Source organism: Canis lupus, chromosome 2, assembly GCF_011100685.1.
Source record: "Canis lupus familiaris isolate Mischka breed German Shepherd chromosome 2, alternate assembly UU_Cfam_GSD_1.0, whole genome shotgun sequence".
Taxonomy (NCBI): Eukaryota; Metazoa; Chordata; class Mammalia; order Carnivora; family Canidae; genus Canis; species Canis lupus.
In genome coordinates, this window is record NC_049223.1 from 80,842,495 (window position 1) to 80,868,511 (window position 26,017).

A 26,017-nucleotide genomic window follows, 5' to 3' on the forward strand; every position below is an offset into this window, starting at 1 on the left:
CTTGCAATTGTTTCATTTAAAAATAAAACCCCCAGGCAGCCTGTCTGCCCTACCGCTTGGCTCTCGGAGCAAGGTCTCGCCCGCGAAGTGGCAGCTGCGGGGTCCCCTCGGCGGAGACAGCCATGCACGTTGTGGCTGCGAGAATGGTTTGTGCAAAGGGGAGCGGTGGGCGGGTGGGAGCGAATTTGTGGTCGGAGAGGAAGCGACCGGGGAGATGGTGATATGGTCCCTTCAGAGTAAGCCTGGTGCCAACGAGGCCTCCGTCCGCCTGAAAACCCTTGTGTCGTTGAGGTTCGGAATAGCTCATTGCTTTTTGTCTGTTAACCGTGTCCCGAATTTCATTCATTAGGGAAAAAAAAAAAAAAAAAAAAAAAAGCTGCTTTTCCTTGACTGCCAGAGTCTTTGGGACTTTTTTCGGTGGTGGGATTCTGATTGCTCCGGGTGAAGGTTCAGACACCTACCGGTTCTCACTTGCTGGCAAGGACGTTGCACGATGCTTATTATGCTTTTTTGAGAGTAAGTTTGTTTTTGTTTTTGTTTTTTTGGTTGTGGTTCGGCTGCTAATTGGGAGGTTTTGATGGAGTTTCTCACGTTGGGAAGCCGGTTTGAAGCCTTGTGATCTCTTCCTCCCCGAAGACCGGATGGGATCAGTTGGAGCTGTGCTATGGGGAAAATGTTGAGGCAGTGGCTTTGGCTTGGACACACACCGAATGTCTTTGTGACTTAAATTTGTCTTGCTTGTGTTTAAAATGATGACATCATGAGTTTAAGGGGAGAAGGAAATTAGAGGGGAAATGCCGTCTATTAGAATTGAAGGTTTAGAATTCAGTCTGTAGCTCTGACAGTGAATAGTGACTCTCTGTGTCAAATTACTAACCTTGAGCATATTCATGTGTATCATCTGATTGGACGCCCTTTCTATTGTGTGTTGTCATTTTACACCCGGTAACTATTTGCTTTGGACAAACCCAGTGTAAATCTGTTACTCAATCTACACTGACCCACGGGTGTTTTTGTCTACTTCGAAAAGTGGGTAAGTTGTTAAAATGACTGTTGGGTTTAATATTAGCTATTTTTTGGAGCTTTTCTTAAAAGGTTTTCCCACAGAGATTTGTAGATTTTCTTAGTGCCTGTCATAAGGACATAAACCTGAACAAATAACTTCATCGCAGAAAATTGGAGAGCCACCTTAAATTTCAGTTTGCGACGAGTCATGAAATTAATGCAGTAAAACATCCTGATGGTTTGACATTATGCTTCTTCGCATAATGTGTTGCATTGTTGTGCTAAATCATCATCAGGTATTGATGCAACTTCATGACATCCATGACATCATTCACTTTCCAGCATTTTGCCCTTTGCAATTCCTTCTCAGAGTCACAAAAAGAACAGCATCAGGAAAAATAGCTTAGGATGCTGCTTGCTGTCTGATACCTAAAGGAGTCTTCATATAACACTACTTTATGTAGTTAGACTCTTCTGTAAGATTGAGAACTGTGTGTGATTCCTACCTATTATGAAGAGCAGGCATAGAAAATGCTAGTAAAACTTCTGGGTTTTACAAGAATATTGAGGTCCCAAAGGAGAAGTTCTCTCAAAGATGAAAAAAATAAGTCATTATCTTTTGTGATTTTAAGGTGGTTTTAGTTGATTAACAGCTGTTTATAAAACCAGAAGCCGTTTGGTTAACTAATGCCTTTTCCACTTAAAGATTGTTATGAGGGGGATCCCTGGGTGGCGCAGCGGTTTGGCGCCTGCCTTTGGCCCAGGGCGCGATCCTGGAGACCCGGGATCGAATCCCACGTCGGGCTCCCGGTGCATGGAGCCTGCTTCTCCCTCTGCCTGTGTCTCTGCCTCTTCTCTCTCTCTCTCTGTGACTATCATAAATAAATAAAAAAAAAATTATTAAAAAAAAAAAAAAGATTGTTATGAGGGTCAAAAGAGGTAATGTTTTCTGAGGGTCCTTTGCAAAATAACAGGTAAATGTAAGATTATTCAATGATCAATTTTATGAAAGCCCCTACTGAGGACCCTCTATATACACTGGGCATTTGGGGAAGTAGGTACTAATGATACTAAGATCGGACACCTTTTGGTCTCAGGTTTGCCTACGGTCTCGTTGGGGAGCCAGACAAGGAAACTAGTTTAGTATATTGTAGTGTAAGAAGTGCATTGAATGCAACCAAGGGAGTCAAGGAAGGCTTCTCGGGGACAGAATGGCTCCCCAGCCTTTCCTATTTTGCAGAAAAATCTGCCTTTTGTGAGTGACTTGCTTTTTATAAAAACACAGAAAATTTTGTATCATGAGTTCTTTCCCCCTTTTATTCATTCACTGTCATGACACTTCCCACACAGTATGCCCCAGTTATGATTGCTGCATTCTCAAAAATCCAGCAGAGTCTTGGGAGAACCTGAGAGTGAGTCATATGCCAGGCAACAAACACAAACATTGCAGCTGCAATGAAAATATCTCAGATTACTAAATGGTGACAACTTTAGAGTGATGATGTTTTTGTTTTGTAAACTGGCATAAGAAGCAATGTATGATTTTAATTTGATCACGTTTAGTTAATGTTTAGTTGTCAATCCCTTAGAATGTTGACTGTAAGTGGTTTCTAGTACTGTCTTCCTTCCCAAAATAAGTGTGAAGGTTCTTTTCCTTTTTGGGTGAAGCTGACAACTTAAACCAGGACTATACTAAACTATTTTATTATTATTTTTAAAGATTTTATTTATTTATTCATGAGAGACACACACACAGAGAGAGAGTCAGAAACACAGAGGGAGAAGCAGGCTCTGTTCAGGAGCCCAATGTGGGACTTGATCCCGGGACCCTAGGATCCCACCCTAAGCCAAAGGCAGACACTTAACCCAGGCGCCCTACTGAACTATTTTAGAGAATCCATTCATGTGAATTGAGTTTGCTTGCATCTCTGATATTGAACTTCTATATCTCAATACAAGTTCCTCTTGCTTAGTAGTTTTATATAATTAACTTAGCATGCTGTTGCCTATAGTGCAAAAATTTTATGAGTTTTTGGATGTGTAGAATCTTTATGTGGTAGTTGAACATTTACAATTTGGTAACATTAAAAAAACAATTTGGTAACATTCATGTTTACATGTTAGCATGTAAACACGCAATACTGAAAATGAGGGCTTTAAGGTTGTGGTTGACAAAAAGTGAAGGTGATGTGTCTGTTTATTTTTCTGTATTGTTAGTTTGTTACATATACAGAAGGATATGATGTATAGGCAAGTCATTTTAAAATTGCTCAGTCTTGGGGTGCCTGGCTATCTCAGTTGGAAGAGCATGTGACTCTTGATCTCAGGGTTGTGAGTTGAAGCCTCATGTTGGGTGTAGGGATTACTTAAGTAAATAAACTTGAAAAAAATAAAATTGCCTGGTATTGTGGTGTTGTGCTCATAATTCAGCTTCTGTTCTTTCTTTTTTTCTTTTCTTTTTTAAAAAAGATTTATTTATTAGAGAGAGTGCACATACGATTGTGGGGTTGCTGGGGCAGAGGGAGAGAGGGTCTCAAGTAGACTCCATGCTGAGTGTGGAGACCCATGTGGGGCTTAATCTCAGGACCCTGAGATCATGACCTGAGGCAAAACCAAGGGTTGCATACTCAACTGACTGAGCCATCCCACCTGTTAGCTTGTTTTCTAAGTTGTTTTTTGTGACCTAGGGGTGCTGGCTGGTCAGTTGATAGAGCATACTGCTCTTCATCTCTGGATTGTGGGTTTAAGCCCCATGTTGGCCATATAACTTACTTTAAGATTGATTGATTGATTTGAGAGCGTGTGCGCAAGGAGAAGAGCAGAGGCAGAGGGAGAGAGACAGAGGGAGAGAAATAATCAGTCAGACTCCCTGCTGAGTGCAGAGCCTAATGTGGGGCTCAGTTCCACAACCCATGAGATCATGATCTGAACTGAAATCATGAGTTCAGTGCTTAACTGACTGAGCCACCCAGGTGCCCTGCCTTAGCTTATTTTAAACAACAACAACAAAAATGTTGGAAAAAAGACAAAAATAACTAAATTGTTTTTTTGTGACCTTCTCAATGTCTTGTAAAAGTACAACTTAGTGATATTCCTGTAGCTTAATTTTGCTCTTCCTTACTTTACTCATGGGTGTATTGGAAAGCAAATTTGCTTTAAATTTTGATTATTTCTGATAAAGTTTCTCCTTTTTTTTTCTTTTTTTCTTTTAAAAAATATTCTATTTATTTGAGAGAGAGAGAGAGAGAGAAGGAGTGAGTGTATGTGCATGCATGGGCAGAGGGAGAAGCAAATCCTGGCTGGGAGAGGGAGAGAGAGAATCTCAAGCAGACGCTGCCCTGTCTGCAGAGCCCTACACGGGCCTCATCTCACAACCATGAGATCACAACCTGAGCCAAAACCAAGAGTCAGATGCTTAACCTACTATACCACCCAGGTGCCCCTGTTATTCTCATTTTAAATGCTTGGTTCATGTTGCTAATAGAGAACAGGTAATTTTTTTCCCAGAATGAACTTCTTGGTGCATGGTTTGGAGAAAGATTGATCTTAATTATAAATTCATCAATACACTTTTATTAAAATGCTGCCTCTCCCATCTCCTGGCTTTTTATTTTTTAATTTTTATTATTTTTTAAAATATTTTATTTTTATTTATTTATGAGAGAGAGAGAGGGGGGAGGGGGAGAGAGAGAGAGAGAGAGAGAGAGGGGGGCAGAGGCAGAGGGAGAAACAGGCTTCATTGGAGGGAGCCCAATGTGGGACTCAATCCTGGGTCTCCAGGATCATGCCCTGGGCTGAAGGCGGCACTAAACCGCTGAGCCACCCGGCTGCCCTCTCCTGGCTTTTTAAATAGAAGTCAGGGGAAATGGAATTTATCCTTCTATTTCAATATTTTTTAAGCTTATTTTTTTTAAGGTTTTGTTTTTAAGCAACCTCTGTACCCAACATGGGGCTTGAACTTAGAACCCTGAGGTGAAGAGTCACATGCCCTACCAACTGGATTTAAGAGACATCAGAGCAGGGGTGTTAAATAAAGCCATGAATAAACCCAGGTCTCTAATCAAGTGTGGAAAGAGAAGCCCAGGAGAGAAACAAAACAAAACAAAAAACATGCATTCCTGCGACCAAATTGTAACAGCCCCGTGTTACTGAAGCTTTTTTATTAGTAGTCTTGATATCTTTTGCCAGAAAGGAACAGTATCTTGTCTTGGGATCAACAGTGTTTTGTTTGCATTGTGTTGTTCAGGATTGTTTTCCTAACTTTTTTCTTTTTTTTATTTTTTTAATTTATGATAGTCACAGAGAGAGAGAGGCAGAGACATAGGCAGGGGGAGAAGCAGGCTCCATGCACTGGGAGCCCGATGTGGGATTCGATCCTGGGTCTCCAGGATCGCGCCCTGGGCCAAAGGCAGGCGCCAAACCACTGCGCCACCCAGGGATCCCTGTTTTCCTAACTTTTGATTTGATACTTAATAACATCTTCCCAAATAGATCCTTTGGTCTAGTCAAGATCAAGCAACCTGCTCTCTTCCTTATGACTGAATCTGAAGGTTTACTTTCCTGTGTGTCCTTCAAATTTTGATTTGTTGCCCATTTTCACCTCTCCCCCTTTCTCACTAATTGCAGTTTTCTCCTCCAAAAGTCTGTTTCATACATCATGGAGTTTGGGAATGTGATTCTCTGTAGAGATGCATAATGACCAGTGGATTAAAATTTCACATTTTATTTAATTTAAAAGTAACTTAATGGTAACAAACCTTGATGGGATTATAGGTGAAATAAGCTTGACAAAAAAGAACAAGTACTATATGATTGCACCTATATGATGTACCTAAAGCATTCAAATTCATAGAAACAGAAAGTAGAATGGTAGTTGCCAGGGGCTGAGTTGAGGATTGTGGAGATTATTGTTTAATGTTGTGGAGTCTCAGTTTAGGATGATTGCAAGTTATGGAGATAGATGGTGGGGATAGTTGTACAACAGTGAATGTACATAAGACCACCAAAGTGCACACTTAAAAATGGTTAAAATGGCAAATTTTATGTTATGGATTTATTAACACAATTTTAATGGTTTATATATGCTCTGTGGGATGGCTTGATAACCATTTATTTTACCATAGTAATTAATTCCTAGGCTTTGGCCCCAGGTAGACTCAGGCTTATACCCTAGTTTGTTTATTTATTTATCTGTTTATTTATTTACCTGTTTATTTTTAAAAAGCTTTTATTTATTCATGAGAGACAGAGGCAGAGACACAGGCAGAAGGAGAAGCAGGCTCCATGCAGAGAGCCCGACGTGGGACTTGATCCTGGGTCTCCAGGATCACGCCCTGGGCTGAAGGCGGCACTAAACTGCTGCTCAGGCTGCCCCTACCCTAGTTTTTTAAGTATGACTCGGAGCTTCTTTAAGTCTCAGTTTTTCATCTGAAAAAATGAGGATAATGATGCCTGTGTTGTGGGACAATTAAATATGGGAATATATGTGAACTTCTTAGCACATTGCATAGCACATATAAACATCCAAATGTTAGATATTATTGTATTGTCTTTATGGAACCTTAAAACGAGACAAGGGTAGCCTGACTGGCTCAATCGGTGGATTGATCCCCGTGGGGCTCAATCGTGGAGGCTCTTGATTGTGGGTTCATGAGTTTGAGCCCTGTGTTGGGTGTAGAAGTTACAAAGATAAATAGATAAATAAATAAAAAGAGTAAAACTGGGACAAGGACAAGGGGAGTATAGTCTCCTAACTTCTTTATGGTATAGTCCCAGTGGCATACCTGTCCTGTCACAGGAATGCATGTTTTTTGTTTTGTTTTGTTTTGTTTCTCTCCTGGGCTTCTCTTTCCACCCTTGATTAGAGACCTGGGTTTATTCATGGCTTTATTTAACACCCCTGCTCTGATGTCTCTTAAATCCATCTAGGTGTGATCTTTCTTTTTATGCTTCTTGGTTCTCTAGGGACATCATAGAGCATATCCTCTAACTCAGCTGTCCAAGTGTTTACAACAGAGTCTATTATCTCATCTCTCTCTTCTGTTAGGGTAAAAACCTTCACTAAACAAGTTCCCTTCTCAATATTCCCATATCCATAGGTAGAATAATTTTATTCTGATTTGATAGACTGTAAAACTGGGAAGATTGTTTTTAAAAAAAATCTTTCATCTACTGTTTCCTGCCATGTAGTTCTGCATTCTTTTTCTTAGTATCCCTTAGATTTGCCTGTCTTTACCATCACTCTAGACCAGGCTTTCATGAGCTGAAAGCAGACTGAATTAGTGTCATAGTTTTTAGCTGCTTTTGTTGCCAGGGCCCTACCATTTGCTAGTTTTATGCTCTCAGTCTCCCTCATCTTCAAATGGCAATTACAATTCCTATCTCATGACATATGTGTAAAATATTTAACTAAATGCCTAACACATGGTAAACACTCAACAAACAGAAGCTGCTGTTATTTGAGATATTTTTCTCAGTAATCTTTGGAAATGGTTGAGATTGAGGTGACAGTATTTTGACAGACCAGTCTTAAGGGATATTGTTTAATGTTTTTCCTCTGATCAAGTACCCATCGTAATTTGTAAGTGTCTACTTCCCCTGCTTAACTTTTGAACTTTCCGTATGACCTTCATTGTACCTTGCCTTGCCTCTTGTGTATCTTATGCTTGGGTGTACAGTTGGAACATTTATCTTCCTAGGTAGAGGGCCTTTCTTTTTTTCTTTTTTTTTTTTTCTTTTTTTTTAAAGATTTTATTTATTTATTCATGATAGACATAGAGAGAGAGAGAGAGGCAGAGACATAGGCAGAGGCAGAAGCAGGCTCCACGCAGGGAGCCTGATGTGGGACTTGATCCCGGGACTCCAGGATCGCGCCCTGGGCCAAAGGCAGGCACCAAACTGCTGAGCCACCCAGGGATCCCCTCTTTTTTTCTTTTAAAGATTTATTTTTATCAGCACACACAAATGTGAGGGAGAGCATGGGCGGCTAGGGAGGCAGAGGGAGAAGCAAACTCCCTGCTGAGCAGGGAGCCCAAAGCCAAGACCTTGGGATCATGTCCTGAGCCAAAGGCTCAACCAACTGAGCCACCCAGCACCCTGGGCCTTCCCTTCCCTTCCCTTCCCTTCCCTTCCCTTCCCTTCCCTTCCCTTCCCTTCCCTTCCCTTCCCCTCTCTTTTCTCTTTTCTCTTTTCTCTTTTCTCTTTTCTCTTTTCTCTTTTCTTTTCTTTTCTCTTTCTTCTTTCTTTTCTTTCTTTCTTTTCTTTTCCTTCCTTCCTTCCTTCTTTCTCTTTTTTTCTCTCTCTTTCTTCCTTTCCTCTCTCTGCAGCTCTATATAAATAAAATAAATAAAATCTAAAAAAAAGTTAATATCCAAAAGAAAACTTATTTTTTCAAGATTTTATTTATTTATTCATGAGAGACACACAGAGAGAGAGAGAGGCAAAGACACAGGCAGAGGGAGAAGCAGGCTCCATGCAGGGAGCCCTACGGGGGACTAGATGCCGGGTCTCCAGGATCAGGCCCGGGCCAAAGGCAGGCACGCTAAACCGATGAGCAACCCAGGCTGCCCCCCAAAGAAAATTATTGTGCTAATTAGTTTCTGCCAAATAGCTTAAAAGGAATGTATCATGCAGTGTAATTCATATGTAATATTTTTAGTGCTTTGTAGGCACATTTAGTGCTTATGTATTAGGCACTCAGATATTCATTTAGTATATACTTTGAATTCTTGCAGATTGATGTTTCTCATGAACTGAGACATTGTATAATCCCAAGTGTCTATTAAATCTTTGTTGCCTTTTCATTGGTCCATTTAACAAATATTTGTTGAATACTATTTTTTACTAGGAATAGTTCAAGATATTAAGGATACAGTAGATAAAATAGGCAAGGTCTGTAGTTTCCTGGATCTTATATTTGAGATTGGAGAAAGCAGTTAATGAATAAAGTTTCTTATAGTAGTAAGTACTACAAAGAAAATAAAGCAGGGTGATGTGATAATGACATGGAGCAGAAGGGGAAGGCTGAGATAGGATGGTTTAGGGAAGGCCTCTGTGAGAAGGTCATATTCAGAAAGACACAAGGAAGAATGTTCAATGTTAAGCTTGGAACAGAGAGAACAAGTGCAGAGAACTAAAGTAAGAGCCAGGATCCAGTCAGGATTCCTAAATTGCGTTTGGCTTTATTTATTTTATTTTATTTTTTAAAAGATTTATTTATTTATTCATTCAGAGAGAGCGAAGAGAGAGGCAGAGACACAGGCAGAGGGAGAAGCAGGCTCCATGTAGGGAGCCCAATGTGGGACTTGATCCCAGGACTCCAGGATCACGCCCTGAGCCAAAGACAGATGCCCAACTGCTGAGCCACCCAGGCATTCCTTTACCAGAACTTTTAAAGAATATGGAGGAAGGATGAAGTCCTGCTGCCACTTTCAGAGCTGGGACCACGAGGAGTGGTTGCCATGATGTGCTACATGGTTGGTACTTGGACTCTCCTAATTTTTGTTAGTTTTTGGTTTATCCTTTCAGTGTTTCTTTTTGCAAGAATAAGCAAATATCGGGATCCCTGGGTGGCTCAGTGGTTTAGCGCCTGCCTTTGGCCCAGGGCGCGATCCTGGAGTCCTGGGATCAAGTCCCGTGTCGGGCTCCATGCCGGGAGCCTGCTTCTCCCTCTGCCTGTGTCTCTGCCTCTCTTTCTCTCTCTGTGTCTATCATGAATAAATAAATAAAATCTTAAAAAACAAAAAAGAATAAGCAAATATCTGCATATATTCGTTTTTCTTCTTTTTTACACGAAAGGTTGTCATAGTATGTACACTGTTCAGCACCTTTCTCTCTTGCTGTATCTTGGAAATCATGCCATACTGGAACAGAGGTAATCCTTCATCTTTTTCGCAGTTTTGTTGCGTGGATGTGCTGGATTTGTTCATCTAGCTAGTCTTTGATAAATATCAATAAGTAATGCTTTACTGCCACTCTTTTGAAAGTAGATTTTGGTATGATGTGTTAGAAGGAGCACTGAGCTGAAAAACAAAAGACACAGGTTCTGTTTTGCCAACAATTACCTGCACAACCTTAGGAAGTTGCATGTTTTCTGACTTCAGTTTCTCCTTATCGTTTAAAGGGTTCAATTGTTCTGTAATCTCTAAGATCTCCTACTATAATATATTTTTCTAGAAATTTTATTAGCCATATTTTATTATTTTTTATTTTTAAAAAGATTTTATTTTTTTACTCAGGAGAGACATAGAGGCAGAGACATAGGCAGAAGGAGGAGAAGCAGGCTCCCTGCAGGAGCCCAATGTGGTACTCGATTCGGAACTCCAGGACCACGTCCTGAGCCACCCAGGCGTCCCTGTTAGACATATTTTAAAACTATTGCTCAGTGAAGCATGCAAGACATAGAAGCATGTAAATGAGAGTGTCAGGTCAAGTTTTAAAAGCACTACTTTGTAGAGACTTCCAAATAGATTGATGGGGCCAGAGAATAAAATCAGGGAAGTTAGATGTTAGATACATGTTAACTATAGTAGTTTAAATAACAATGACCAGCATCATAACAGAGGGAATAACAATAAAGGGAAGGCTGATTTGAAGAATGAACTAATGGGGGAAGATAGAAGTCTGTATGCAAGATACTGTGAAATGGAACATGTTAGAGTTATTTTTTGAGAATTATTTTAAATTAATTTTGAAGCCTGATTTATACTCTCTTTTTGAAAAATGGAATCATAGAATTCGATTCAAATTCTGGTTCCTCTTTTTACAAAGCTACGTAATCCTGGGCAAATTAATTTATCTGAGCCGTTATCCTCCAAACATGGACTGATAATATGCCCCTCATAGAGTTGAGGTAAGGATTAAATGAAATAAGGCAGCTGGCACATACTCTCAATATTTGTTGATTCTCTTTTTTTTCCTTTTTTTTTTAAGATTTTATTTATTTATTCATGAGAGACACAGGGAGAGAGAGAGGCAGAGACACAGGCAGAAGGAGAAGCAGGCTCCATGCAAGGAGCCCGACATGGAACTCAATCCCGTGTCTTCAGGATCAAGCCCTGGGCCGAAGGCAACGCCAAACCAGTAAGCCACCCAGGCTGCCTAGATTCCCTTTTTTAAAAATTTAAATTCAGTTAATTAATATATAGTGTTTAATTAGTTTCAGGGGTAGAGTTTAGTGATTCATCAGTTGCATATAACACCTAGCGCTCATCACATCAAGTGCCCTCCTTATGGCTATCACTCAGTTACCCCATCCCCCCACCTACTGCCCCCAGCAGCAACCCTCAGTTGTTTCCTATAGTTTTCTATGGTTTGTGTTCCTCTTTGATTCCCTTTTCTTTAATCGTTCTGACACCAGCCACATTTTAATAGTTACTTAAGAACTTTATATTCTGAGTCCATAGACAGGCAATAGCATTGGCATCACCAGGGTTAGAATGCAGAATGTCAGGTCTCACTCTAGGCCTACTGAATCCAAATCTGTAGTTTAATGAGATCCACATTAAAACTTGAGAAGCATTGGAACCTTAAGAAATTGCCAGTGAGAGATTTCCTCTTTTTTGCCTGAGTTCCTAATAATTGGGTGTCTCTTTTTACCTTTTGGCAGGTTGATTTTTGCTGTGCACTATTAGCTCAAACTATTATATTTATTTTTAAAGATTTTATTAAAAAAAATTATCAGTGCACACATGAGTGGGGGGAGAGACTGAGGCAGAGGGAGAGAGAATCCTCAAGCAGACTCCCTACTGAGCTCAGAGACCAACGGGTGCCCTCCCACAGGACCCCAAGATCATGACCTAAGCCAAAATCAAAAGTCAGCACTTAACCAACTGAGCCACCCAGGCACCCCAAGATTCTATTTTATTTTATTTTTTAAAATTTAATTTATTTATTCATGAGAGAGAGAGAGAGAGGCAGAGACACAGGCAGAGGGAAGAGCGGGCCCCATGCAGGGAGCCTGATGTGGGACTCGATCCCAGGACTCCAGTATCACGCCCTGGGCCAAAGGCAGGCACTAAACCACTGAGCCACCCAGGGATCCCCCCAAGATTTTATTTTTAAGTAAAAACTTGGGCCTGAACTCACAAACTTGAGATCAAGAGTCACAAGCTCCACTGAGTGAGCCAGCTAGGTGTCCCTGAAACTATTTTAGGTAAAATATACGAGCAGGTGTTTAGAGTAAAAGTTCAACTGCAGAAGTCTTTACATGTTATTAAATAGTGTTAGAGGTTGAATTCTGCTAGATTTTTAACTATTGTGAGACATTCAGAAAAATGCATAAAACATATGTATTTTATTTTATCTTTTATATATATATATTTTTTATTTTTTTATTTTTTTTTTTATGATAGTCACAGAGAGAGAGAGAGAGGCGCAGAGACACAGGCAGAGGGAGAAGCAGGCTCCATGCACCGGGAGCCCGATGTGGGATTCAATCCCGGGTCTCCAGGATCGTGCCCTGGGACAAAGGCAGGCGCCAAACCGCTGCGCCACCCAGGGATCCCAAAACATATGTATTTTAAAATAATTATAAGCAACACCTGTATAACCACCAACCAAGTCAAGAAAAAAAATATTACTAGTGCCTCAGAGGCACTTTCAGTGTACTCTTCTTTTGTGACATCCATTTGTCTCTTGGTAGTAACCACTGTTCTGTCTTTTGTGATAATTTCTTTGCTTTTCTTGATAGTGTTATCACCTGCATGTATATCTTTAAGCAGTGGTTTAGTTTTGCCTGTTTGTCAACTTTACATAAATGGAGCCATACTTTATGTGTTCTTTTGTTGTCTTTTGCTCAGTTTTAAGTAATTAAGCCCAAAAAAGTCTGACAAGTTTCGAACAATTTTAGCTATAGTGTTCAACCCTGATATTTAGTTGTCTATAGAGAACACCCATTAATGCAGTTTGTTTTCCCCCTATTTAAAACTACACAGAAAAAAAAAAAAAAAGCTACATAGTTGTGGGATCCCTGGGTGGCTCAGCGTTTTTTTTGTTTTTTTTTTTTAAAGATTTTATTTATTTATTCATGAGAGACACAGAGACTCAGAGAGAGAGAGAGAGAGAGAGAGAGGCAGAAACATAGGCAGAGAGAGAAGCAGGCTCCGTGCAGGGAGCCTGATGCGGAACTCGATCCCGGGACTCCAGGATCATGCCCTGAGCTGAAGGCAGGTGCTCAACCACTGAGCCACCCAGGGATCCCTGGCTCAGTGGTTTAGTGCCTGCATTTGGCCCGGGGCCTGATCCTGGAGTCCGGGATCGAGTCCCACATCGGGCTCCCTGTGTGGAGCCTGCTTCTCCCTCTGCCTGTGTCTCAGCCTCTCTCTCTGTGTCTCTCATGAATAAATAAAATCTTAAAAAATAAATAAAGCTACACAGTTGTAATATGTAAACCACTCAGCACTTTGATTCTGAACATTACAAAATTGCTAATTTTCTTATATTTATTTTTGGTAGGAATATTATAAAATATCCTGAGTATCTTTTTTCTTAATTAGACTATAGAACATTCTTTTAAATATGCATTTTTACATTTAAAAATTGGAACCAAGATGAATTTACTGAAAATTTGGAAGACATTTTTAAAAATTAAAGAACAGATGCTTGCTGTAACCAGTTCACAAAAGCAAATCCTTTTTACAAACTGCCATAGATAACTACTTTTAACAGTTTGAAATGAAACTTCTTCTGTGGGTACAAAAAAATTCATCTTCACATTTTTAGGCAGATACGGCTTTTTGAATTTCACAATATGTTGTAGAGTATAAATTAGTACATATAGTTCCACCTCATTTTTAACAGCTGTTTAGGATTATGATTGTATCATAATTTATCTACTCTCCTGTGAATGGACATTGAGCTTGTTTTCTTACTTTCCTTTTTCTTCTGTTAAAACAGTACTGCATTGAACATCCTTTTCGCAACTGTGCCAAAGTTTATTTCAGACATATTTCTAGTAGAATGTCTGGGTCATCTGGCATGTGCATTTAAAATGTTGACAGATAACCTTTAAAAAAATATTTTAGGGCAGCCCATGTGGCGCAGCGGTTTAGCGCTGCCTGCAGCCCAGGGTGTGATCCTGGAGACCCGGGATCGAGTCCCACCTCAGGCTCCCTCCATGGTGCCTGCTTCTCCCTCTGCCTGTGTCTCTGCATCTCTCTCTCTCTCTCTCTCTGTCTCTATGAATAAATAAAAATAAAATCTTAAAAATAAATAAATAAATAAATAAATAAATAAATAAATAAATAAATAAATATTTTAACAGGGACCCCTGGATGGTTCAGTGGTTGAGCGTCTGCCTTCGGCTCAGGTCATGATCCCTGGGTCCTGGGATCGAGTCCTGCATCAGGCTCCCTGCAGGGAACTTGCTTCTACCTCTGCCTATGTTTCTGTCTGTCCCTCTGTCTCTCATGAATAAATAAATAAAATCTTAAAAAAAAAAGATTTTGGGGATCCCTGGGTGGCACAGAGGTTTGGCGCCTGCCTTTAACCCAGGGCGTGATCCTGGAGTCCCGGGATAGAGTCCCACGTCGGGCTCCGGGCATGGAGCCTGCTTCTCCCTCTGCCTGTGTCTCTGCCTCTCTCTCTCTCTCTCTCTCTCTCTCTCTGTGACTATCATAAATTTAAAAAAAAAAAAAGATTTTAACATGTATGGTTTAGTTTTCCTTCACAGTCTTCAACTTAATTGGAAATTTTGAGTTGTATTTTATCTTTATTCTTTGTCATTAATCCATTCTGTTCACTTATTCATTATCTACTACCTGTTAGTTACTGAAGGTAGTAGACATTACACATATGACCCATACTTGGTGGGTCACCTTATTACATATGGTGGAAAGTGAAAAGGAAATTTAAAGGGAATTTAGAAAAAATGATTCCTTGTATTGGAGAAGTCGGGGAAGGTTTTCTAGAGCAGGTGGTGCTTGAGCCAGCCTTGAGGATAGGCAGGTTTGCACATATGAAATTGTATCCCAAATAGCATCAAGGACAAGGGATCACAGAGATAGGAGGAAGAGGCTCTATGGAAATACAGTTTGTCGGAGTGATAGAGGACTAGGCTACTGTGGGAGAGGCACACAAAAAGTGAGATTTGACCCAGATTGTGATGACTTTGAAGAATTATGCTAGCTGTGGAAACCAATTCCTCAAAAAATAAAATACAGAATTACCATATGATTTAGTGATTCTACACCTAGGTATATATCCATAAACATTGAAGCAGGAATTCAGACAGATATTTGTGCACCAGCATCCATAAGAGCATATTCACAGTAGCCTAGAGGAGAAAAGAACCCAAATGTCCATTGAGGGATGAATATTAAAATACAATATTACAGTATTCTGTATAATGGAATATTATTCAGCCTTAGAAAGGAACGAAATTCTGACAGATACTACCACATGGATAAAGATTGAAGATGTTACACTAATGGAAATAAGCCAGACACAGAAGGAAAAATACGGTGTCATTCTAACTATATGAGCAGTCCAATTCATAGAGACAAAGTTGGGCGGGGGTTACTGGGGGCTGAGAGGAGGGGGGAAATGTGGAGTTTGTGCTTAATGGGTATGGAATTTCTGTTTGGGATGATGACGTTTGGAGATGAATAGTAGTGATGTTTGTACAATGTGAATGCACTTTTGCCATTGAAATATATACTTAAAATGATTAAAATGTCCTATTTTATGTTATGTGTATCTTATAATAAAACTTAAGATAAATGGAATACTAAAGAGCTTGAATATTAAACATTTAGTAATCAGTTTTTTTACTGAAGTATAATTAACATACAATGTCATACTAGTTTCAGGTGTGCATGTTGATTTGATTCTGTACATTACTCAGTGCTTATCCACAATAAGTGTAGTCACCACCATCTGTCCCTGTACAAAACTACTACAAATTACTGGCTATATTCCTTATGCTGTACTTTTCATCTCTGTGACTTATTTACTTATTTAAAGATTTTATTTATTTGAGAGGGAGAGAGAGAGAAAATGAGGGGGAGGGGCACTAGGAGAGGGAGAGGCAGGCTCCCCACTGAGCAGAGAGCCTGATGCGGGACTCCATCCCAGGACTCTGGGATCATGACCTGAGCTGAAGGCAGATGACTAACCAAAGGTAGGTGCCCTGAGTTATTTTTGTATTCTGGAAGTTTGTATCTTTTAATCCCTTTATTTCAGCCCATCCCCCACTTGATGAAAGTTTTTGATCCAGATTTGCACCATAAAAATTAATCCTGAAATAAAGAACAAATTGGAGGGATGTGTACGTGGCTTAGTGGAGTGTGCGACTCTTGACCTCAAGGTCATGAGTTTGAGCCCCACATTGGGTGTAGATTACTTTAAAAAGAAGAAGAAGAAGAAGAAGAAGAAGAAGAAGAAATCAGCCAAGGAAGGAGTTAGCAGTGGAAAAATCAGCTCTTCTTTATTATAGTAGATTAGCTAGGAAATGATTTGGGCCTGGGGTTCCTGGGTGGCTCAGTCAGTTAAGCATCTGCCTTTGCCTTGGGTCATGATCTCAGGGTCCTGAAATTGAGCCCCTTGTCAGGTTTGGAGCAGGGAGTCTACTTTCCCCTCCCTCTGCCTCGCCCCCTCTTTGTGTTCTCTCTCTCTCTGTGTCAAATAAATAAACCTTAAAAAAAAGAAAGATGATTTGGGCCTCTAGGACAGCAGTGGAGAAAAGTTAGAACAAGAGTGAATGTGGGGGATGTTTATTTTGTTTTTTAAAAGATTTATTTATTTTTTTTAGAGAGTGGGGGGAGAGGGGCAGAGTGAGAGGAGAGAGAATCTCAAGCCGACTCTGCTGAGATCACCATATGAGCCAAAATCAAGAATTGAGCTCTTAACCAACTGAGCAACCCAGACGCCCTGAATTCAGGAGATGTTTGACAACTAATGAGATGTGGGAGGAAAGAGAAAAGTAAAAGTAAAAGATGACTGCTAGGTTTTAGGTCAGGTAAATGGGGAAGATAAACAGGTAGCTGGGAGAATGTCCAGTATGAAGATGGGGAAATGTAGTTCAGGAGAATCAGGCCTACAGATAAGTTGTGGAGTGATTTGCCTGTCTGTCCATCTGAACAAATGTTTAATTGAATCTGCCTTTGCTGCACACATTCGATGAATACGGCAATCTGTATCCGCAAGGATCGAATGATCTAGTGAGTCATTCTCTTAGCATTTATATTTGAAACCGTGTGATTGCCTAAGGAGAAAACGTAGCAAGGAAAGAGAAGGCAAAATGGAATTTTAAGAGCCACCTCCACATTTAGAGTATGAAAGGAGAAAGAAACCTCAGAATGAGGGATCAGAGAGGTAGTAGAGAAGTAGAGACCAAACGGAATATATAGTCATCAAGGATTAAACTGAATTTAAGGAATCAAAATAGTAATATGAAGTTGGAAAATCTCTGAAATTCAGTCTTCAAAATAAATTCAAGCTTTGCTATTTCACTTCTGTTTGTCCATAGGCATGATGGCAGTGTAATCTTAAAATTTTTTTTCTCTTGTGCCATTTTTCATATTTTTGATCCATGACTGAAATCGAATTACATTAGTGTGCCAGTCAGCTGTGCTTTCAGTTATTAAGCAGAAATTTCCATTTAGAACTTTTGTCCTTAGTTTTTTATTTTATTTTATTTTTATTTTTATTTATTTATGATAGTCACACAGAGAGAGAGAGAGAGAGGCAGAGACACAGGCAGAGGGAGAAGCAGGCTCCATGCACTGGGAGCCTGACGTGGGATTCGATCTCGGGTCTCCAGGATTGCGCCCTGGGCCAAGGCAGGTGCCAAACCGCTGCGCCACCAAGGGATCCCTGTCCTTAGTTTTTACCTGTAAAAATATTGTCTTCCTTCAATTTAAACTGACCTGACTCATAATACTTTTTTATTTTATTGTGATGAACATACATAACATAAAATTAGCCATTTTAGCTATTTTTAAGTATATAGTTTAGTGGCATTAAGTATATTCACATTTAAAAAAAAGATTTTATTTATTTATTCATGAGAGACAGAGAGAGAGAGGGGGAGAGAGAGAGGCAGAGACACAGGCAGAGGGAGAAGCAGGCTCTATGCAGGGAGTCCGACGTAGGACTCGATCCCAGGACTCCAGGATCAGGCCATGGGCCGAAGGCAGGCACCAAACCGCTGAGCTGCCCAGGGATCCCCCTTCACATGTTTATGTAACCAGTAACCAGTAAGAATTCTCTGTTCTTACAGAGAATAAATAATATATTTCTTTTAAAAAAACAAACCTCTTGGGCAGCCTGAGTGGCTCGTTGGTTTAGCGCTGCCTTCGGGCCAGGGCGTGATCCCGGGGTCCTGGGATCGAGTCCCACGTGGGGCTCCCTGTGTCGAGAGCCTGCTTCTCCCTCTGCCTGTGTCTCTACCTCTCTGTCTCTCATGAATAAATAAATAAAATCTTTAAAAAAATGAAAACCTCTTTCCTAGCATTTTTTTGTCTTTCCTACATAAAATTCTTCTTGAAGTTTAATTTTTTTTCATTGGGCATAGAGATTACTTAAAAATAAACTTTGGGCATTGGGCATAGAGATTACTTAAAAATAAACTTTAAAAAGATGAGTTGGTGAAGTATGTCTTTCTTTACTGATGTATGTAACTTTTTTTTTAACTAATCTCCCTTTTTATGTCTAAAGTTAATGCAAGCTGCATTAAACTGAAAACATACATTCTATGAAACATATATAATGAAATATCAATTATTTCATTAATTTAATGAAAGTATTCATTAGTGCTGTAACTAATTTTTGGATAGCTACTCCTGCTAAACCACCATGGGGGCTCAGCAATGTGAAAAACTGCCAGTGTCCATTCTGACTAGAAAACTTGAAAATTTAAGATAAAAGATAAATAGAAGAGTCTGAGGGACTCTTTGCATCTTTGCAATGTAAATGACTGACATCTTGATAATTACAAATGTGAAATCAGCACCCCTGTGAATGTTATTAATAATTAAATTATTTTTAACCTCTAAATCTTATTTCGCCACTCCCGATGAATATGTGTGTATCTATATATGTATGAATGGATGTATGCATGTATGTTATTTTGCATTTCTTTCTAAATTAGGTTCTGGTAGACAGCAGAACATTTGTAGATATTGGTGTAACTGTGTTGTTTAAAGTCTGAAGAATGGGGCAGCCTGGGTGGTTCAGCGGTTTAGCGCCGCCTTCAGCCCCGGTAGTGATCCTGGAGACCCTGGATCAAGTCCCACGTCAGGCTCCCTGCATGGAGCCTGCTTCTCCCTATGTCTCTGCCTCTCTCTCTCTCTCTTTCTCTCTCTCTCTGTGTGTCTCTCATGAATTAAAAAAAAAAAAAAAAAAAATTCTGAAGAATAGGGACACCTGGGTGGCTCAGCAGTTGAGCGTCTGCCTTTGGCTCAGGGTGTGATTTCCAGAGTCCTAGGATTGAGTCCCACATTAGGCTCCCTGCGTGGAGCCTGCTTCTGTCTCTGCCTATGTCTCTGCCTCGCTCTGTCTCTCTCATGAATAAATAAAATCTTAAAAAAAAAATTCTGAAGAATAATTTTTTTCCTTCAATTCTTTTAAGTTTGCAAATAGATCCTGGTTCTGGCCAAAGCATTATGCAAATAGGAAGTAATAATGAAGATAATTATGCTAATCTATTTTAGTTAAGTAGACTTTTCTTTATAAAATTAAACACTTAGAACTGCGACTCTAGGCTTCTTTCAAGTACTGCTGCATTTTATAAACAGAACTTGTGGCTAAGCTGATCTTAAAGTTTTCGTTGTATTAGGCTTCCTGAATTGGAATACTTCAGTCAAGAAGTCAACTATAGATCATTTTGGAGGGAAATAAGTGAGACTATATTTTCTTTCCTAGTGTGTAATACAAGCAAATGAGCATTAGTAAAAATAAATTGCCTAGATTTACTGTATCAGTAAATAGAGTTTCCATACTGTTTTTAAAGGACTATAATTAGAAAATTGTTTGCTATTGTAAATTTAAAATAAAGTATTTTTTATTTATATACAAAATATTCTCGGCAGAAATAGGAAAATTATTTGTACAGAGTGACAGTAACAAATGCTTGTATCAAAGTGAAACAAGAGATTCTAAAATTATTTGGAAATCAAGGAATAGTGTTACCTGATGAAAAAGTTTCAGGAAATTTTTATTTTTTTAAGATTTTAATTATTTGAGAGAGGGCAAGAGAGAGAGTGCGTGCACGTAGGAGCAGAGGGGTGAAGTAGAGGGAGAAGCAGACTCCTCAAGAACAGGGATCCTGATGTGGGGCTCCATCCCAGGACCCTGGGATTGTGACCTGAGCCAAAGGGAGATGCTTAACTGTCTGAGCCATCCAGGCGTCCCTTTAGGAAATTTTAAAGATAACAGTTTGAAGTTTTTTTGTGGGATATTACTTGACATTATAGAATGTATGCAGATATATATTATTATTTCTCTGTATATCCTTTGTGTGTACAAAGACATCTCCAGAGGAGCTCTGACTGTAGATAGCATTATGCTCATTGGAAACCAAAATAAGTGAAACCAACTAACTGATCCTGGCAGACTGTTTTATCTCCTTTTGGACTTGTAATATGTGGTATGCTTTCAATGGTTATTTCTTTACTAGACTTAGAGCTCTTGGTGTATGTGATTGTAAGATGCAACTTTTTCTTTGAATAACTTTGCCTTCCTGTGTAACAGTATGGGGCACACTATTTTCCAAATCAGTTTGAAATACAGTTGAATATGTTTACATTTTTGTGTTTATTAAAAACATTAAAAACATCATCTAATTTGTTGTTGTAGAATATAGACTGCTTTCCTCAAAGGAAATACATGTTCCGGTAAAAGAATTGATATATATGGTAAAACAAATTTACTTACACTACAGGCTTGTTTAAAATGTTGTACTTTAACTATACTTCTGCAAATAGAAATGTAAAAGTACAAAAAACACTTGAGTATTTACTATATTCTTTATACTTTTTGAAGAATTTGCATGTATTAAAGCGTTTAGTCCTCACGGTGGCTTTATGAGATAGGTACTACCCACATTTTCTAGCTAAGAGAATGAAGGCTTTTAAAAGAAACCTTTAAATAGAACTCAGAAATTTAAATAGAGCTTTTTCAGGCAATTGTGATTCCAAGATATACTTTCCTTGTCATTTTAATTTTATTCATGTGTGTACAAAAGTGTTTCTGTACATTCTCGGAACTACTCTGGCACCTTTGTTTTGAGGATTCTTCTGGCCACTGTTTTGCCACTATTCTCAGCAACCCCTAATCAGTAGTATGTTGTTAATTAGTGCACAAGAGTTTGGTGCACTTTTTCTTTCTTTAACTTTATGTAAAGAAAAATTTCAAATATATTTATAAATAGGCTACTGTAGAGAATCTCTGTTACTCCTCACTTAGGCTCAAAAAATTACCGACACGTTACCTGTCTTATTTCATCTATCTGTATTTTTGGGCAGGGCTGTGATGGAGTATTTTGAAGCAAATTCTAGATATCTTCTCATTTCACAAATAAATATGTACTCATCTTCCACTGATTTTTGGGTCTTGGATTTGTGTTTTGTTTTTTCTTTTTTCCCTTCGTGTATTTTGCAGCTCTTATTGATGGTATACACATTTTTTTTTTTTAGGATTGTTTCTTCTTGGTGAATTGACCTATCACTGTGAAATATTGTGAAATGTCCCTCTTTTTTTTTTCTTGTTAGTATTGTTTTGAAGCCTACGATGTCTGGTATTAATATAGACACTGTAGCCTTCTAATGCTTGCTGTTTCTCTTCTGTCTCCTCCTGTGACATTTAGCCTCTTTGCCCCTTTATATTTTTTGAATTTTTATTTTTATTTATTTATTTTTTAAATTTTTATTTATTTATGATAGTCACACAGAGAGAGAGAGAGAGAGAGGCAGAGACACAGGCAGAAGAGGGAGAGGCAGGCTCCATGCACCGGGAGCCCGATGTGGGATCCGATTCCGGGTCTCCAGAATCGCGCCCTGGGCCAAAGGCAGGCGCTAAACCGCTGCGCCACCCAGGGATCCCTATTTTTTGAATTTTTAAAAAAGATTTTATTTTATTTGACAGAGAGAGGGAGAGAACATGCACAAGCAAGGGGAGCTGCAGGCAGAGGGAGAGAGGGAGAAGCAGGCGCCCTGCTGAGCAGAGAGCCTCATGTGGGGCTCGATCCCAGGACTCTGGGATCATGACCTGAGTCGAAGGCAGATGCTTGATCTTAGCCAAAAGACTGAGAAGCAGTTGAAGGCAGATGCTTAACCCACTGAGTCACCCAGGTACCCACAATAATACATTTTTTAAAAAAGATTTTATTTGTTAGAGAGTGCACTTGTGTGCAAGGGGGTGGCAGAGGGAGAAGGATAAGTAGACTCCATGCTGAGTGTGCAGCCTGATGTGGTTTCAGTCTTACATCCTTGAGATCCTATCCCAAGCCAAAATCAAGAGTTAGCCATTCAACTGACTGATCCACCCAGGCAACTCTACAATGTATACTTTATTTCTATACATGTTGTAAGCTGTAAAATACATTATTTTTGCTTTAGACAGTGATTTTTTATTTTATTTATTTAAAAGATTTTATTTATTCATGAGAGACACACACAGAGAGGCTGAGACATAGAGGGAGAAGCGGACTGCTCTCAAGAAGCCTTGTGTGGGACTCGATCCCTGGACCTGGGATCATGCTTTGAACTGAAGGCAGATGCTCAACCGCTGAGCCATCCAGGAGGTATCCCTAGACAGTGACTTTTTAAAAGAAGAGCTTTATTTATTTATTAGAGATAAGAGTGTGCATGTGCAGATGAGCAGAAGGGGGAGAGGGAGAGAGAATCTCAAGCACACTCTGAAGCTTGATGCAGGGGGCCAGTCTCACTATGAAATCACAACCTGAGCCAAAACTAAGAGTTGGACTCTAAACCAACTGTGTCATCCAGGCACCCCTAAAATTGTTACCTTTTAAGGAAATTTTATATATTTTTTTATTTTTAAAAATATTTATTCATGAGAGACACACAAGAGAGAGGCAGAGACATAAGCAGAGGGAGAAGCAGGCTCTCCACAGAGTGCCCAGTATGGGACTTGATCCCAGGACCCCGGGATCACCACCTGAGCCTAAGGCAGATGCCCAACCGCTGAGCCCAACCCAGGTGCCCCTAAGGAAATTTAAAAAGTGATAAAACAGAAGTCTCTTGTGTTTAATCATATATGATTTTCTGTGCTCTTCATTTCTTAGTGTATATCCAAATTTTTAGCTGATGCCATCCTTCCACCTGAAGTACTACCTTTAACATTTCTTGTCATGCAGGTGTTTTGGTGTTATATTCTTTCCACCTTGCCTGTCTGAAAATATTTTTATTTCAGTTTTTTCTTTAAAGTTTTATTTAAGTAATCTACACCCCATGTGGGGCTCAAACTCAAGACCCTGAGATAAAGAGTCTTATGCTCTTCAACTGAACCAGCTAGGCACCCTCTGCACTTTTATCTCTAAAGATATTTTCATGCAGGCACCCGGGTGGCTCCCTCTGCCAGTTTCTGCCTCTCTCTCTCTCTGTGTCTCTCATGAATAAATAAATGAAACCTTTTCTTTAAAAAAAAAAAAAAAATATTTATTTCTTTGACCTAGAGAGAGAGAGAGAGAGAGAGAGAGAGAACAAACAGGAGGAGCGGCAGAGGAAGAAGCAGACTCCCCACCAAGCAAGGAACCTTGAAGTGGGGCTCAATCCCAGGACCCCAGGATCACGGCTTGAATTGAAGGCAGAAACTTAATGAACTGAGCTACCCAGGTCCCCTCTCCCTTTTTTAATTTTTATTTATTATTTTTTTAAAAATTTTATTTATTTATTCATAGAGACACAGGCAGAGGGAGAAGCAGGCTCCATGCAGAGAGCCTGACGTGGGACTCGATCCCCGGTCTCCAGGATCAGGCCCTGGGCTGTAGGCGGCACTAAACCGCTGCTCCACCGGGGCTGCCCCCTCCCCCTTTTTTCAAAAGGATGTTTTCATGCATATAGAATTCCAAGTTGATTTTTTCTTTTTTTTTTTTTAATAAGATTTTATTTATTCATTAGACAGTGTGTGAGTGTGCACAAGCAGAGAGGAGAGTCAGAAGAGGGAGAAGCAGGCCCCCTGCTGATCTGGGAGCCAGAAACTGGATTCCATCCCAGCACCCTGAGATCAGGACCCAAGCTGAAGGCAGATGCTTAACCAACTGAGCTACCCAGGCGCCCCTGATTTTTTTTTCTTTCAGCATTTTAAAGATGCCAATACTTTTGTCTTCTGACATTTATAGTTTCCATTAGTCATTATCACTGGTTTTCAGCAAATTCGATTTTGAAAATGATATACCTTGGTGTGGTTTTGTCTCTATATATGTGTTTTATCCTGCTTGGTTTGTTCAGATTTTTGGATCTTTGGGTTTATACTTTTCATGAGACTGGGAACATTTTTCATCATTATTTCTTAAGATTTTTATCTGGTTATCTGGTCCCATCTCTCTTTACATCAGGACTACAATTCCACGTGTGCTAGACCTTCTGATATTTCCCAGAGGTTACTGAGGCTTTGTTAATTTTTTTTCAGTGTTTTTTTCCTCCCTTTGTGTTTCATTTTGGATAGTTTGTGTTGCTGTATCTTAACTGAATCTTCTGCATGCTCTAATATGCCATTGATTACATACAATGGTATTTTCACTTCATATATTGTATTTTTTATTCCTAGAAATTTTTCTTTTGACTATTTTCCATTTCTTTCTCTGTTACAGTTACTTTTTTTTAAGTCATTGAATATAATATTCTTAAAGTTTTAATGTTATTGTCCTTTTTGAATTTTTTTAAAGATTTTTATTTATTAGAGAGAGAGAGAGGCAGAGACACAGGCAGAGGAAGAAGCAGGCTTCATGCTGGGAGCCCGACGTGGGACTCCATCCCAGGTTCCCAGGATCATGCTCCAGGCCAAAGGCAGGTGCTAAACCACCGAGCTACCCAAAAGGGATCCCGCTTTTTAATTTTTTTTTTTAAGATTTTATTTATATATTCATGGGATACAGAGAGAGGCAAAGGCACAGGAAGAAGTAGGCTCCCTGTGGGGAGCCTGATGCAGAGCTTGATCACTACCCAAGCCAAAGGCAGACAGACACTCAGCCACTGAGCCACCCAGGCATCTCTAATGTTCTTGTCCTTATGTACCATTTCCAAGTCTGCTCCTTTGTTGACTAGCTTTTCTCTTAGTACGGTTTTGTTTTTATTTTGTCGTTTGGCACATAGTAATTTTGGGTTGGGTGTTGGATGAGTGTCTGTCTTTTGCTGCCTTTCTTTAACAAGTATTTTGGCAGACAGGTTGCCTGTTCATGGTTTTGAGCTCTTTGTTTAGGTTTTCCTAGAGTAGATCTAGAGTAGTTTTCATTATAGGGACATTTGAGCCCTATACTAAGGGGTGAATCCTCTAGAGTCTCTACTGAATATCTCAGGTGATCACCAAGGACTTTTTACCCTGACTTGCTGGAGCTTGAATGTTTCTGTGCTTGTGAGCTGTGAGAACTGACCAGCTTATAACTTCCCTGTTATTCTTTGCCTTACTGTTCTGAAGAAAAGATTCATGGCAGCCATATTCTCAGTTTTGAAGGGGAAAAAAAAAAACACTATTGATATTATAAAAATCTCATAGAAATGGAAAGAAAAGGTAAATCCATGTATAGATCAGGGTAATAGTAAGCAGTTAAGGAGAATAAGACAGAGTTACATCAAGTTGGGTACTTACAACACCCAACCCCTTTAGCTGGGGAAGCCCTGTGGAGCCAGCCAGGCTGGAGTCCCTATTGAGAGGCCTGGGCAAGCATCCTTCCCTCTGGCGAGACTTCCAATTGACCATCCCCAGAAAGCCCATATTTTATAGGGCAAATGATGGAATCTGAAGTTAAACATTTGTTTGCCTACGTGCAGTTTGTGGTGAGCTGCATTTCTGTGTTATCATGGCTTTACATATTCAAAGAGGCGCAGTGTGTTTG

General features: G+C 39.6%; 1 protein-coding gene across 1 annotated transcript in view; it reads left to right on the forward strand.

Annotated features, from left to right (window-relative positions):
* Window positions 1-62: 62 nt before the first annotated feature.
* The window catches only part of FBXO42 (F-box protein 42), a 100,616-nt gene continuing 74,661 nt past the window's right edge, over window positions 63-26,017 (forward strand). Inside the window, exon 1 of the mRNA XM_038529598.1 lies at window positions 63-146. Coding sequence (XP_038385526.1) covers window positions 123-146 — 24 coding nt within the window. The 5' untranslated portion in view covers window positions 63-122. The remainder of the gene's footprint in view (window positions 147-26,017) is intronic.